Source organism: Medicago truncatula, chromosome 1 (assembly GCF_003473485.1).
Source record: "Medicago truncatula cultivar Jemalong A17 chromosome 1, MtrunA17r5.0-ANR, whole genome shotgun sequence".
Lineage (NCBI taxonomy): Eukaryota > Viridiplantae > Streptophyta > Magnoliopsida > Fabales > Fabaceae > Medicago > Medicago truncatula.
Window position 1 is genome coordinate 47,420,562 of NC_053042.1, and position 16,491 is coordinate 47,437,052.

Here is a 16,491-nt window from a genome sequence, read left to right on the forward strand (position 1 = left end):
TCCCGTGGACTCCTACTCCTCCTCGGAGCCGGCATCTGCTCCAGAATACTCCACTCGGACTGGATGCCCTGCATCATAAGAAGAACCTATGGATTACCAAACACATATGGATGCCCCATTGCGCTGTCCACCCTGTTTCTGATGATCTGGTATAGGTTGGGAGGATGTCTGGTCCACTGCTGCTCAACAATAACCTCCTCGTAGGGAAGGACATGATGAGGATGAGCATCAGTTGTGTAGTCTGGAATGGTCGCAGGGGGTTCACAATAAGATGTGATACTCTAACGAACCATCTCATGTACCCCCTAGAATGAGCCCACAACTCATTATCCAGAACCAGATCACCCCTCTCCTGCTGGCTGAGGACATGTAGAGCAAACTCCATGGAGGCCATAGCCACGTCCCTTGACGCAAGAGGCCCAATGTCTGTAGGAGGCATGGGTATAGTCTGGACATACTCGTATTGCCTAAGAACTCGCTCTGGCAAGTGACAGACCCTCATGTCTTTGCCGACCATGATCCATCCAGAGTACTAGCATATGTCGTGAAAGGGCGTAATGTCTCGTCATCTCTCGTATGACCTCCAGATGACATGAGAATGGTCCATCGAATCAATGACATCTCTGTAGTGTCCAGGATCAAAAAAGCCCCTGGGAGGTTTCCATTGATCCACAAGCGGGGCAAGAGCAGGCTCGTAATCATCATTATGAATCCTCGGAATGAGGTTCGTGAAGTGCGCCAAAGCCCATCCCTGCAAACACAAAGAAACAAATTTATATCAGCACAAGTATTATACAAACAATTATAAATTTACGATCCAATAAGTAAAAAAATAAGAAAAAAATAATTATTACCACAAGCAAGGTCATGTAACCACCACAAGAGGCCACAGATGAGTCGGTGATAAGAGATAGTTGCTCATATAGGAAAGCAAGTTCCATCCCGCCCCATGACCAGCTGTCCAACTCGTTCATATCTTGCAGCGCAAGCAGCCACAACAGATTAATGCTTCTGTTGTTCTTGCCGCCAAAAATGGTTCAGCCAAGCAAGAGCAATAAAAACACCTTAATGCAGGCCAGCCTAACTTGACCCTGCTCCTCATACTCCTCCTATGTGTCAGGCTGAAGCAGCTGATTACACCTATTCAAGAACTCCTCATAGTGCCTCTTCAGTTTACCAAAACTGACATGAGCAACACCTTGCCTTCACACCTCCTTAGCAGCAGCCTCCGCGGTAAAAGTAGATCTTCCTGCATCATCTGTATCTCCTCATCACGGGTTAGCTCTCTATCATGAAGGAGCCTCCCAATGATGGGGATGCCTATGAGACACGCCACATCATCTAGTCTGATGGTCATCTCCCCCAACAGGTAGATGGAAACTGCTGGTCTCTTCATGCCATCTCTCTGACAAGGCACAAACGAACCCGTGAGAGATGTTCTCGTACCCAATATTCAGGAGGGCGGGGGGGTAAGACCGGAAGCATTCACTTCGTCCCAAAACTGATTATTTTGTGCACCCGGCTGAGGAAATATCAAGTTATTAAGGCTCAACTTCTTCCCGTGCGAGACACCTTTCACCCTATGCTTTTTTCAAAACTGAAATACGAAAACAAAAAACAACAAACAACATCGTTAAATAATAATAAGTAAAATAAACATTAAATATATTCTAACATAAATTTTAAATCCAACATAAAATAAGTAAAATAATCATTAGAATAAGTAAAATAAACAGTAAATATATTCTAACATAAATTTTAATTCTAACATAAAATAAGTAAAATAATAATTATAATAAGTTAATTAACAGTAAAAGAAGTAAAATAAACATTAAAATAAAGATTAAATATACTTACATCGGCATCGACCCATATCTTGCATGCCATGTGTCCATCGAAGCGAGGTAAAAGCGTGGGCACAGAAGGCCCCCCTCCATTGTCGTCCGGTTCAGCCTCGTACTCCACCCTCGACACCCCCTAAGCATGACCCTGACCCTCCTGCTGCTGAGGTTGCTTCTGCTCAATATCAGGCTGCTCCTGATGATTCTCATACTGATGTTGTTGATACACATTAAAATGATACTGTTGAGACTCCTCATAATGCGCCTGCTGATACTCCTCATAATGAGGTTGATGTTAATGATGCGTCAGATCCACTACCTGCGACCCATCAGGCTGTGATGATGTACGTACTAGCCTCTAGCCTCGTGCCCCGACCTCTTCGTCGACTAGGTTGAGGAGGACGGTTTGTGACCCTTTTGGCCTGTGCACTCCTGGTAGCAGACTCCCTATCTCCCCTCATTCTGTTAGGGTTCGGCCTCTGAGACATATATGTACAACATTTCAAAGAGCAAAAAATCAATGATTTATTTCATACGGACATTGTGTCATTTCTAACAATTCAACAACGGCACTTAAATTTTGGCAGTGTCATTTTAGTCTGTAAACTATCACATTGCAGTCAAACATACTATAATCAACAATAACAAACCATATTCTAACTAATTTCATCATTAGCAACCCAAAAAACAAAAACAAAAAAAAATTATTGAGACATTTTACCAAACACATAGAGTGCAATTTTCAAACAACTAAGAATTCTAACAATTTCTAAACACTAAACTACCACATTGTACTCTAAACAACATCTAAACAACAGTTCCTAACTTAATTCATCAGTAACAATCCTAAAAACTAACATGCAAACCAAATTTCTAGAAACTCAAAAATGTTTAATTTCTTCAAAAAATCACAAAATCTCAACAAAAAATAAACAATGAAGTAGAATAAGCAACACTTACTTGTTCAATTGCGTGATTTGATGATGATTTGCTTGAGTTTGGTGAAATTTGCACTTGGAGGGAAAAAAATCGTATTTTGGTGAAGTTTGAAAGTGAGAGTGTTGTGTTTCTGTGTATTTACACTTAAGTCACGCAGAGACTATAACGTGCGTTAGTTAACTAACACAGAGGTATAATGGTCAATTCAGTTGGATGCGAGTGAATTTTGTTGGAAGAAGAGCAGAATTCATCATATTATATTTTTATATTAGCCTGATTCATCACTACAAAATCAACTTATAAAGTGTGTGGCGACATTTTTTATAAAGTCATTTAAGATCTTATCTTTATTTCATGTGACACTTGAGTTTTTCTTAATAAAATATAACAAGATACCGCAACTCATTAACCATCTATAAAACATATTTAACCACGATTTTAGATGTTATTGACTAAAAATCATCGTTAACAACATTCAAAATCATGGTTAATTGCGTTAATGAGTTGCACCACTTTGTTATTTATTAACCATCCAAATAGATGTAGAAATTTTATATATATAAAAAAAAATAGATGTCGAAATTTTGTCACAATACTATTTCTCTAAATAGTGTGGATGTAATATTAACAAATAAACTTTCACAGTCTTAACATATTTCGACAAGAATTGTACTAGGATGAGTGATTTTCTACAAAGTCATTCACCATCTTTTTATTTAAAAAAATGTACATTCAAGAATAAGAGAGCTATTTATTATGTCATTAAAGAAAAGCTATTTAATGGTCAATGCTTTTTTTTTAAGGAATTTATTGGTCAATGCTTGATAGACTCATATTTAAAAAAAAAAAAAAAAAAAATCAAATCAAAGTTCTTGTCTCTTCTACATTATCTCATGTACTCCACCAAAATTTGTAACTGGAGGAGTTACTCCCAACCACAATAAGATTCACAATAATACACCCACATAAGATTTTCTATTTTTTCTTCATAAAAAACATTTTCATACCTATTTACTCTTAAATAGGAGTAATTGGAGATGTATTAAAAAGAGTCAAAATAATAAATCTTAATCACTGTATCTTATAAGTAAATGAGGAAGATGAAATTATGGATTTTGATTAGACACAGTAATTATGTCATGATGTACTGCAGCTTGGCCGTCCGATCTAAATCTGAGGCCAAGATCGGATAATTGCATGAAACCAATTGTGTAATTTGAAACGTCAGATCTCAAATCAATGGATGCGATCGTTTCTCATTTGATACATCCTCAAATGATTAGTACCTACTTCCTTTGACCTGATCCAATCAAGCATTTTTCCATCAATATTCCAACTCTTGAAAACTTATTTTTATGTTAGCACTATTCTTTGAAGGAATAGTATTAACAAGGTGACAAGTGGCAGGGAGGAACCAGCATAAAGCAAGCATGCACTTTGACTCTATAAAATGTACTTTCCATTGATTCAAAATAAACCTTTACATGTTCCCTTGGGTTTACAAAAAAATTGCTCATCTCATGTTGAACAGGATGAGCCTGTAAATAACAACATCCCTAGAAATTCTAAAAATTGCAGAATAGCAGGGCTGGGTTTTTAAACAATGTCGGCCGACTATATACAGTGCTAAAATAGTCGCAATAAAATAGTCGCATAATCGCATAAACTCCCAATTTTGTATAATTCTTTTGAGAAATTAAAAATATTTAGAAAGAGAAACCATTTGGAACACCCTAGTGCAAGGATTTTTGTAGGGAAAGGTCATCTCCTGAGCAACAAAGTTTGCAAGGAATAGGGGACTTCTGAGAACACCAATCATCCGGAACACTCAAAAAATATGTAGACATAAACTTTCTGAACCTCTTCTTGTATTCTTTTGGAGAGATCACAGTCGGCAGTAGATTCTTGGGCACAACAAGTGAAGACTTCATCCATGTCTCAAGATGCTTGTCCCAGGTATACTGTCTGAGATAATCAATGATCCCGCAAACAAGTTCGCGCTTCTGAGAATCAACTCCAACAAGTAAGGAATAATCCATCACATTGATCGACTGCATATTCAAGCAAATAATGAAAATGAAAGTATTAGAGAGCCACGGAAACATAGTTGAGGAAAAACAAATTGAATAGCATATTTCGCAGACAAAAGTTAGGCTCAAAGGTAAAAATGTTTACATTGAGAAAAGATGTGTCATTCCAAACAGCCCGCTGAAGAACTCGCTTTGCTTTATGACTGACATATAATGGGGAAGAGTTCATATCATTCACAAAGTTCTGATCCAAAAGAACATCTCCAGCACCAACAGCAGCAGAAGTATACCGGTCAAAAAGGGCACCTTTAAGATCATACTGGCGTACAATATTTCGATTGTAGGAAAGATTTTCCATCACCACGAGGTCATGTTTAACCTCTTTTCCACTTTTAATGTGTCTTTTTGTAACCTGCATAGATATTGAAATTTGAAATGCTCAAAAAGGAGAAAAAATTGGCAAATGACAAAGAAAAATAAATGTATAAAACGGTTCACAAACCTGATATATCCCCAAGATTTTTGCAAGACATGTCTGGCTCCCAAACTCAAATGAGTCTCTCATGTGCTTGAAATAGAGAGAAGAGAACCCCAAAAATGCTTCAAGTTCTGTCTTCTTGATTTCCTTTATGATGAACCTGTCATCAAGTGTTTTTGCAAAAAACGACTTGCTTTTTCCACCTTTGGCATCCCAATTCATACAACGGCTTAAAGAAGCGATATAATCAATCTCAGATGGGCAACAGCAATTTCTAAGTGCATGGAACTGCTTAAAATGATGACAAACCACAGAATATTTTTCTCTACCAAGTGATTTTGCATAACCCAAATGAACTTCTATGCTATGGTTTTCCGGAGTACGAAATGCCCGTGATTCTTCTGAAGACGTGCTTCCTGGAGAATGCGAAGAATCTGAATCTTGAGAGCCATGCGAAAAATCCGTCGACTTTGAAGTTATTCCACCCTCATCAATTTCTGTCACCTCAGATGAATCTTTCAACAAGGCCAGAGCACAAGCAATTATGCTCGAGAGTTCACCCTCAAAGTCAGACACAATATGACTATCTGTCTTGAGAGGAATGTGCAACCTTGGACCTTCCTCAATGATCAATTGATCGGCTGTGGGCACATGTTCTGTAATAGAACTGCAAAAGGATTCAAATTTTGGAAAGAAACTTTTCTGAAACTCCCGTATGCTTGTCTGCCGAATATCAGCAAATGGCTTCCAGAACCATTCAGTAGAGTTGAGCAAGTTGGAAACAGGTGAATGCAGTGAAGCAATCTTGTTTAATACCTTTAAATCAGCGGTTGAACGACTAGGTTGAACATCGACAGAAACTGGAAAGTTTCCATGTACTTGAAGATGACCATTTGCCGAAGGAAACTGAGTGAAAACATCTGAACTCGATTCCAATTTTTGGTCAGAATATCTCTTCGATCCTAAACCATCAACAGTTTGTATTTTCAAATTCTGAGGGATATCAAAAGTGATAGATGGATCATAATCATCCTGCTTATTGCACTCTCGAGGAGATCCACTGATAGGAATGTCCGTTATTGTGATTTCATTTAGTTCCACAGAAGTGTTCGGCACAATTTTCGCATGGGAATCCCCAATCACAGAATCATCCTCCCTAAAATTACCCATAGATGCAGATTCTCTACCAGCAGTACCTTCCACCTTTGAATAACTATACTCTTGCATAGCTTTCTCAGGTGAGCGTAATGATTTCAAGCGTTGATTCCACACTGCAGATTCAATCAGAAGATCCCACATCAATCGGTTGAGACTGAGAAGTTTGAAAGCAGCCCGATCTGGATCACCTTTCATAGCAACAGCAATCTTGATGTTAACCTGCTAGCATAACACAAGTCAGATGAATACTACATAGTATCCATGCTAATTGCAATATGACAAGATTTTTATTGGGAGGACAAACCAGAAATCAAAAGAAATGAAAATTAACAAATGTATCACTTGCAAGTTGCAACAAATTAAATCTTTCCACTTATAAATTAAATTTTGATTGGAATTGAAACATCTAATTAGAGATTTAGTAATATCAAGTTTTAAACTTAAACAGTACTACATCTATTACAGATTTTATGTCACTTTCATTCAATGCATTAGTATTGCTGTGTTGTTAAGAGTTATTATAATAAGTTAACAGGGTTTAATCTTGAGTATATGGACTCGGTCCACATGTCTCTCTTATGTACTACTTAGTACTCCCTTAACCTAGTATTATAAATATGAGGGCCAGTACACATTGTAGTGCATCTCATTACAATACTCTCATGTCTCCTCTCTTTCTATTCACTTTCTTTCTACATAGTGGCTGGCACCTGGGATACGACTCAAGCTACTTGTGAATTGTGATTTGTGAATTAATATGGGGTAAGACAAATCTTGGACGAGATGTGATTTGGCAATACTTGTCATATAAAAGAGTGATGTGATAACCAAGGTGCCATACATATTACTGCCTCTATCCCTAATTATAAGACCCTTTTGAGAAAAAAAATTGTCCCTTTTTAAAAGACCCCTTTGGTAGTTCCAATTACATTAATTATTTCATTACCAACATACCCTTATTTATTTTGCATTTTTTTCTTCAATCAACAATAAATACTGTACTATGTTGAAAACATAAACTAACTCTCTCTCTTGAGGATAAATTTGGAAAAACAATAGTACTTATATACAAATTTAACACTAGTACCAACTTACTTAATTCCCGTGATTTTGGCAAAGGGTCCTATATTTAGGGACGGAGATAGATCGTCTACCTCCTATGTTATGACAGGTGACCCCAACTAGCAGATTTGTTTACAAAGGCATTTCATGGATGTACAGCTATTTCATTTATAATAAGCAGTGTGATTAATATCCATGCCACAGCTTCGGGGGAGTCTTGAGAGTTATTATAACAGATTACTGGGTTTGGTTTTGAGTATATGGCCTCGGCCCACATGTCTTTCTTATGCACTACTATATATATATGAATATGAGGGTCATTACACATTGTAGTGTTATCTGATTATGTATTCTCATGTCTCCTCTCTTTCTACAAGTACCTAAGTAAGTTAGTATGTTTTTCAAAAAGAAAAAAAGTTGGGACGTATATTAAACATAAAAATGATTCCAAATTCAAAGTTATAGCTAGGAAAGAATAATGTTTGGAGTGGATTATAGCTAGGAAAGAATAATGTTTGGAGTGGAAGTTGATTTACATGTCAAAATTATGTACTAATAGAAACCTAACCTCAAACTCTTCTCGCTCTTGTTTTAACATCTTCTCAACCTCAGAGAACTCTCTTATTGATCCTTGGTTAGAGATTGATCCATCAGATTGTATTGTCTTCAAACAGTTTGCAATTTCTGTGAATAGTGATATGCCTTTCAAGTGCACCTTAAAACAGAAAAGAAAAGGTGATTTATATGTAGGGATTGCATGAGAGTTAAGAAAATAATTATGCCCAATTCAAATATATTATATTTCAGCCTGTGCAGATCAAGAAATATCTACATGAAAATGTCCAAATATAGAACATACAGTTTCGGTCTCTTTCAAAAGCCACTCTTGTTTTATCGCACCATCAAACTCGAGCTTTTGAGGAGGCATAGACACAGTATAAGTAGTGACTGAAGAATATCTGAACACTGCAACCATGTGACCTAATCTGAATAATAATAAAAAATACAATAAGACATAATATTACCAATTGAAACATAAACATGCAAGGTTAACATCCTGCCAAATCCTCCTTAATTAAGCCAAAAGATGCAAATGAGCACATTTATGCAATGCAAGGTACATCCTTAAAACAATTACAATTTAGAAGTCATGTAGACATGCTAACAAACAATTCGTTTGTAACTAAAATGTAATAGTTAGGTGGGTCCATAACCCACAAGTCACTGGATTCGAATCGGGCTATGATACCAACTTGAAAATAGAGGAATTGCTTGAGAGATTATTCCACAGCCTTTTCTATTTATATTAATAGGATTAAAATCAAGATCCCTTGGTTATAGGATAAGAATAATAGCCTATATTTATCTAATTAATATACAATCTGAAATATATGCAGAAGATCAAGGAAAGTGAATCAAGGAAGTATTTCAACGGTAACTAAAATTTAAAACCATATATCTTAATGTCAAATATCAAGATGAACGTGTCAAACAACATAAACATGGAATAACTGAATAGCGGATTTTACGATAAAAAGTTGCATGTAGATATAATACCCAAAGAAGTAGAGAAAATCCCTATCAAGAGAATGGCCACAGCCCAATTTTCTGCTAGATGAATAGTGAGAAAGACTAAGCTCCAAAAAATTTCCAAATGATAGACAGCGGGCAGTGGTGGATATCAACACTCTTTTTGTAGAACAAGACTTGCATTTTCCACATCGGCTCCACATCCAAATTTTTCCTTCTTCCTTGCCAGCTAAAACAATTCCTGGCGGCAATCGCTTCACTTGTATAGTAAGCTGTTTATTGTGATGAGCATAATAATAAAGGTGAGCTTCTGGCAATTCTTGGCAGGTGTCACAAAGTCTTGTCTGTATATATAGCAACAATAATCAGTAGAACATAAACATAGTTCAATCTTCCTTCAAAAAAAAAAACAAAATCAATCTCATTTTGCAGAGAAAATAATAAACACATGCACGCACAAAGAGATACTTTGTATCAAATTATATTGTACTTTAAACAATACTGCCATACTTGATAACTCAAATAGTACATTCATAAGATGAAATTATTTAGAAATATGCATTATATCATATGATTACACTCCAAAATGAAAATCTTGTCAATATTATGTCAGGAGAATGTACATATGAATATACACACAAGTCTCCTAATCAATTCCAAGAATTAGGGAAAGAATCAACTAAGAAAGGAAAGCTAAATAAATATAATCAAGACATAATCACACAATACCCCGATGGATACCAATCTTATTTACAATATCTCACAATTACCATATTAGTCAACTAGATTAAGCAAAGAAGTAAGGAGGAAAAAGAAGGAAGTGAAAACCTGATTGAGTAGGCTATCCTGCAGAAACTTTCCAAGTTGGATGTCGAAATTCTTGTAGAACATAATATGTGAAAAATGACTTTGCTTGCATACAGTGCCTGTTAAGGCATTACGGCTAGACATCAAGACCAAAATACTCTGAGAATCCAACACTGCATTGATATCATCTTTACTCTGGAGTTCTTTTTTTTCATTATCAACTTTACTTATACCGCCCTTGGAATCTAAGCGCACAGGTGAAGACAGGGTTTGTCCGTCATAAAGTAACTTTACTTCATCGGAATAATTTTTTGCTTCAATCTTGGTATCTTCATCTGCTTCCGGAGATTCCACAATAGAAACAGAATTGTTGACCTGACCATCTGGTTTCCTTCCATTGAAGCCAAAGTATGCTGATAGAGACTGGTAAGGAGCAGAATTTGCAAAGGGAAAACTATCCCCCACAACCTTCTTCAGAGAAGATGAAATTGCTGAGAATCCAGAAAATACAGCTGGATTATATGCTTCATGAGAAAATGGGGAAAACTCTTCAGATTCTACGGTTAAACCATTGGTGCTATTTTCATGAAGTCCATTGCATATGGGAATATCAGTACTAACTATTCCATTTTCATCAGAATGCTCAAGAGACGACGGAACACATGAATTTATAGATGCTGAGCCGCTGGATTCTTGATGGATTGGCAAGATATCTGCCACATTAGCTGGAGGAATGGTAGAGAACATTGCTTTCTGATCAACTAGAAAACAGGTTTCGAGGATTAAGTTATATGCCATGATAACTGCACACCGCATGACACATTTGATTCTCTTCAGTTCATCACTGTGTGTTCCTTTCAGCAAAATCTGTGATTGCAAGAAATGACGAGGTTAATAGCATACAAAACTCAAGATGAATAACTATTCTCTGAAAGAAAGAAGATAAACTGTAATTTCATATTCATAGGATGAAAGATAATGGTGACAAAAATCAATATTAATTGACATCACTGACAGAAGCACAGGGTAGAGAAGACAAATATCCTGAAGTTAAAATTGTTGAAATTTTTGCACCAAAATCAGAGGAACTCCTCAGTTTTCAGTCATATGATATCAGTTTATTTGCTTTCAAAGTAAAACTTCCATCGGTATATATGTAAAACAATGAAAGTTCATAATTTTACTATCATATGCACTTGTAAGTGTCATAATGTATTCATATCTAGATTGGTGCTTCAAAGCGTGCTAATCTCAACAATGATAGAGCCTTTGGACACCTATGCCAAAAAAAGGAGTACATTTCAAGTATACATGAATATATGCTTTCATATGTATGCCAGTAAAAACAATACAAATTTGCAGCGTCACAAAAGATAAAGAATCCATTTTATTAGTTTTGATAATTGAGTTAGGATAAATAAGAAAATGGAGGCTCCAAGCTGCATGTAAAGTCGTACCGTACAACCCAAGCGTGTAGGACACCCTTCAATGAACATCAAGGTCTTGGTGGGCCTCTTTCCTCCTTCGCCAGTACCATCATGTTCCTCCACAAACTTCTCAAAGTAAATAGAGTCACACTGTCTTAGTGTTTGGCCGTTCAAATCATCACATGAAAGAATTGGTGAACCAGTGCAGCGTGCAACTCTTTCCAGTCGATGAAGCTTCATATCAAGTACTAGCGTCATCCCATTATCCAGAATTGCCTCTTGGATATCACGAGAAACAGTTTTCTCCACTAATATAACATTTGGATGACATATTTTTATAAGATCCATTTTAGATTTCAGATAGTCTTTCTCCTGTTAGAAAGCAAATAATAAGCAAGAGAATATTTTCTTTTTACAGAAGAAAGAATATTATGTTAATAAATCCTTATCCAGTCTAGTTAAGTTACCTGGTCCATGGATTCAAATGAGGACAGCCCATTCATAGATTGGCCAAGCATACCCCTAATCAGTAGCAACCTTGGATTTTTGTACTTAGTTGGCATATGCTTGTGAGAGGCGTGTTTCTTGAAGACCAAACCTTTGAATAGTTGACTGAAACAAAATACTTTCTTTAAGATTTTCCATCATGAGACATAAATTATATCCTAAATATTTATATAATACTCAGTTTCCATTGAAATGTTTATGCAGTGTTATCAACAGCGGAACGCCAAAAATCCACCATGTGAAATAACAAATAGCATTTCAGGCAAATAGAGGAAGCCACAGAGAGGTTGAAATATGTCAATTATATTAACAAAAGGCATGTTGCAAACAAATAAAAAGGGAATGGTGGCAAACAATAGCTTATATATTGAAAGGTTTGCGTGTATTACAGTGAATATAAGAGTAATACGAACCGACTCTTCAGTTGTTTTATTTTAAAAATAGGTCATGTGTTGGAACACATGCAAACTTTTTCAGTTTTACTATTTCTAAAAACCCTACAACTCTTTTTTTTCTGATATTGCCGCTACATCTGCTACCAAAAACTAGAATAGCGGCCACCATTGCCTTAATAGTGAAACTAGGATAGCGTTTTTTATAGCAGACTCATCAAAATCCGCTATGCTATAGTGCTACAGCACCGCTATTGCCGCTATTTGACAACACTGTCTTTATGGCAAAAGAGAGGCTGCCATGAGTTCACAGAAGTATGTTAAGAATACCATGTAAAACAGGGGAAGCATATTGTTAAAGGAAATGCATGACAGAAAAGATAAGCCGTATTTTATTATATGGTTATGTAAGGAAAGTTTTCTTAAATAGCTAGGAGAAGAAAACATGTTTATAATCATATAATACAATATGATGATTTCTGAAAATCACTAACAAATTACTATGAAAAAAACATTATGTAGTTTAAATGAAAATTATCATGTATCACGCTCATGCAAAAAAAAAAGCACAGGAAAGTAGATTCTTATTGAAGGGACTATTTTTACCTTTGGCTGCGAGAACCAGCTGCAATGCACTTCACTTTAACAAATCCATCAGGATTCATTGCATTTCCTCCAATAGCATTAGGCTTCAAAAATGCAGCAGCTTCCCAAGATAAATATGTAACTATGTCCACCCAACTCTTATCGCCTTCATCGGAAGAGGAAACTCCCACAGATTTAAGAAGCTGACCTACAAGGGCCTTAAATTTCCCATTCATTACTTTTTCTAATTCTCTTTGTCTTTCCTCTCTAAACCTATAGCCCCCACTTAATTCATCCTTGGAACTACTCGTGGAGGTTGGCTCGCCCCAGTTTGCAATCCCGATGCCATGTTCTTCATCATCGTCATTACAAGCCACGCTATTTTCCATATCATCCAGCGGATCTTCTGGCTCGGGTGGTTCCCAAGTTTGGATATCCAGATCATCGGGAAAAGAGTATTCGTTTTCTTCAGCGGAGGATGCAGTTGGCTCGTCGGAACCATCCGCTTTAGCTTCTTGAAAGCTATTTCCTTCTGTAATATCCACGTCTCTCACAGTATAGCCCTCAAACTCATTACTTCTTTCTTGGCTGTTGTTTTCCATCGGATTTTGTGATTTCGCGTTTGACTTATAATCAAGATCTTGCATAGCACCTTCGATTAACTTTTCTTCTCGACTATTCCTAATAGAATAAAAAAAAAATTAAGCATATGAGCATGGCTAACTTAAGCATTACATTCACATCTCTGTTGGATAAAAGTACCTGTCAAATGAGTTCACATCAACTGAAAATTCACCTGAAAGATCAGATTGGGTTACATAACGACAATTTCATAAATATAAGACTAACGTCATAAGCGTAATAAAAATGAAAGAGAGAGGGATAGTAGTAGCTTACTGCAGGTGGACACACAGCTGTCAGTACTTGACAGCGATGCAGATGGACTGATATGCGGTGTCGCATATGGACTTGTGCTATTCCGTTTCACATTTTCTCGCTCAAGCTTCTCTCCACATGCTTTACAAGGTTTTACGGGAACTTTCCCATTCAACTTTAAACTATTCTCATTTCCCTGCTTCTTATTGTCAGCATTTGATTCCGTCAAGCTTGCACCGCAATAATGGCACATGCTACACATCCGATCCAACGCTAATCCAGAAACTTTATCAAAAAGATGCCTGATATTGATCACTTATTCTGGTACAAGATAAAGTATATTAGTATTGAATTAGTTTTAAAATTCTCTTTCCTTTATAGAGCTAATTAATAATAACTTTCTTCGTAAATATGATAATATTCCTATTCCATCACACGACTAACTGCACGCGCGCACACATATAGGGAGATAGATGGAGAAAGAAAATTAAATTTCAGTTCATTTTCCTTTCTGGCTAAATTGTTATTCGTCAAACACTACATATTCAAATCAAAATGTTTGCATAAATAAAAAAGAGTCGTTGCAGATATAAAGTATAAAATACGGAGAAGGAAACACATCATCTACCTGAATAACCGCCAAAAATCACAATAGCATGCAATGTCAAACATATACTAATTCATAAATGTAATAAAATAATTGATCAATTGCCTTAAGACCCTAACTGTTTGATGGAATACACCAAAGATTATAAAAATCATTTCTATAAGCAAATGATGGTTGTTAGTATGTCATGATAATAGCTAGGGTTCGAACACTGGACATCCTTCTCCAACTTAATTTTATACAAAACATTTATGCTGATAAATTGGGAATCTTGGTATAATAAAAAGGTCTTGCTTTCCTCGCACTATCGGAAAAAGGATAATAAAATTAAGAAGTGAACCTAATACAGGAAAACAGCATTCTCTTTTCTATGTATTGAAGCAATAAACATGTGAAAAACACATAACAAGTTAGCATTAAGTTGAATCAAACGAAACTCGTGGAAAAGATAGTTTGGTTTCCATCAAAAGATTAAAACTACAAATTAGGGTGATTTGTTAGCCATATTAACTACCAAACAAAAAATCCAACAACATATACACAAGATCAAAAAATCAGACCAAAAGTACAAATAACTTAGCAGACCTAGAATCATTAACCACTTACAAATTTAAATCCAAAACTTTGTACAACTCAACCATGTGCAAAAATTGCATATTTAAAATTAGTTCAAATAAATCACCGAAAAAAAAGTTCAAATTTTTATTTTACTAAAACCATATCAAAATTAGTGATTTTAGATGCACATTTTCTCATAGCAACAAGAAAACAACAAATTAAATAAATAAAACCAAAATTGAATAACACATGATTGAGTACCAAATATTTGAATTGGAAAATTTAAAATGCCAAACTCTCCAAACTTAAATATAGATTCCAAACAGTGAATAAATGGATCAGAACTGTAAGCATAAAAACCTAATAAAATAAAAAAACAATCCATACAAGAATGATCCACAGAATTTAGATGAACCCCTCAATCAAATCTTCTGCTTCCAACATAAACCATCAATATCGTTCCCTGTTAAATCAATATTCAAAATAAAAATGTCATTTTCACCATCATGAAAAGCTTAAAACAAGAACAAAAACTTCAAGAATTCAAAAAATAAAAAAAAATAATTCAAGAAAATATATACACACCTTAACGTGAAAGCAAATCCAAGAATGAATAGATGGATGTAACCAACAGAGAAATCTGAACTCCCAAGCAAAAGGGTATTTTTTTCTAAGCCGAAAAAATAAAAATCTAGTAATATTTTCACAAATAAGCAAAGAATTTTTGGCATAAAAAAATGGATTAACAGAACAGAAAAGGGTAAAGATGGAAGCTTTATGAAGGAAAGAAAAGAGGGTAAGCGATAGAAAGATGAGACATGAAGAGAAGAATGGAAGAATTGTTGAAAGGATGCAATGGTTGAATGAAAGGAAAATAAGTAGAGAATGAAGAACTGTTACAGAAGCATTAGACAACATATGAAGCAAAGAAAATTGGGTTTTACCTTTGTGGACCCCACACACTCTTTGCCTCCGAAAATGTCCAAAAACTATTTTTAAGGAAATTTAAAATATTTTTTGCACTTTTTGTGCCTTTTTGTTTTTCGATTTGTAAATAAAATTATATTTTTATTTTTAATTTGTACTTTTAGTTTTTTCTTTTTAAAAAAAGTTTAGGTGTGTTGGTTCTCGGGGTTCATTTGGTTAGATATTTTTTTAATGATAACCCTCTAATTTCCAAAAGAAATTGATAATCAGAAGTTCGATCGTGAGATAAGGATAGTTTGACCAAGTATTGTTTCATCCAACAATTGAACTCAGGTTCTCCTAAATAATTTGTCCTTTAGTGAAGTTCATTTATCACTTGAACTCGATTGTTCGGTTATTATGTTAGACATTTTAACGAAAGTTTAGATGAGTTGATTTTCAAGGTTCATTAGGTTAGACAATCTCAAATTTTAGGGAGTGTTGATAGATATATTATAAATTATTGACCAACGAATTATTCACTACTAACAGCTATAATGAGAGTTGAATTCGCGTGTTTATGAGGTATGAGTCAACATTTTATCAACTATGACCGATCTTCATTGACAATAGTATATTGTTACTTCATCTATTATTTTACATATATATAGTCAAAACAGAAAATAATAATTGAACGAGGCAATAGCGAGAGTTGAAGTCGCGTGTTTACGAGGTTTGAGTCAACGTTTTGTCAATTATAACTTATATCTGTTGGCAATAGTATATTG

General features: G+C 35.4%; 2 protein-coding genes across 2 annotated transcripts; both read right to left on the minus strand.

The window, feature by feature from the left end:
- Nucleotides 1-565: 565 nt before the first annotated feature.
- LOC120579308 (protein MAIN-LIKE 2-like) lies at nucleotides 566-1,887 on the minus strand. The gene is made up of 4 exons (XM_039831236.1): nucleotides 1,858-1,887; nucleotides 1,178-1,405; nucleotides 855-1,019; nucleotides 566-751 (listed from the first exon to the last, which is right to left on the minus strand). Exons 1-4 carry the CDS (start codon nucleotides 1,885-1,887, stop codon nucleotides 566-568), a joined length of 609 nt encoding a protein of 202 aa, XP_039687170.1.
- A 2,329-nt stretch (nucleotides 1,888-4,216) lies between these two features.
- On the minus strand, nucleotides 4,217-15,688 carry LOC25485003 (putative 1-phosphatidylinositol-3-phosphate 5-kinase FAB1D). The gene is made up of 14 exons (XM_013614102.3): nucleotides 15,383-15,688; nucleotides 15,185-15,260; nucleotides 13,654-13,953; nucleotides 13,519-13,552; nucleotides 12,778-13,437; nucleotides 11,740-11,884; nucleotides 11,303-11,644; nucleotides 9,867-10,712; nucleotides 9,066-9,382; nucleotides 8,368-8,494; nucleotides 8,077-8,223; nucleotides 5,313-6,665; nucleotides 4,956-5,222; nucleotides 4,217-4,831 (listed from the first exon to the last, which is right to left on the minus strand). The coding sequence occupies exons 3-14, from the start codon at nucleotides 13,892-13,894 to the stop codon at nucleotides 4,514-4,516; spliced, it is 4,797 nt and encodes a 1,598-aa protein (XP_013469556.2). The 5' UTR covers nucleotides 13,895-13,953; nucleotides 15,185-15,260; nucleotides 15,383-15,688; the 3' UTR covers nucleotides 4,217-4,513.
- Nucleotides 15,689-16,491: the final 803 nt, after the last annotated feature.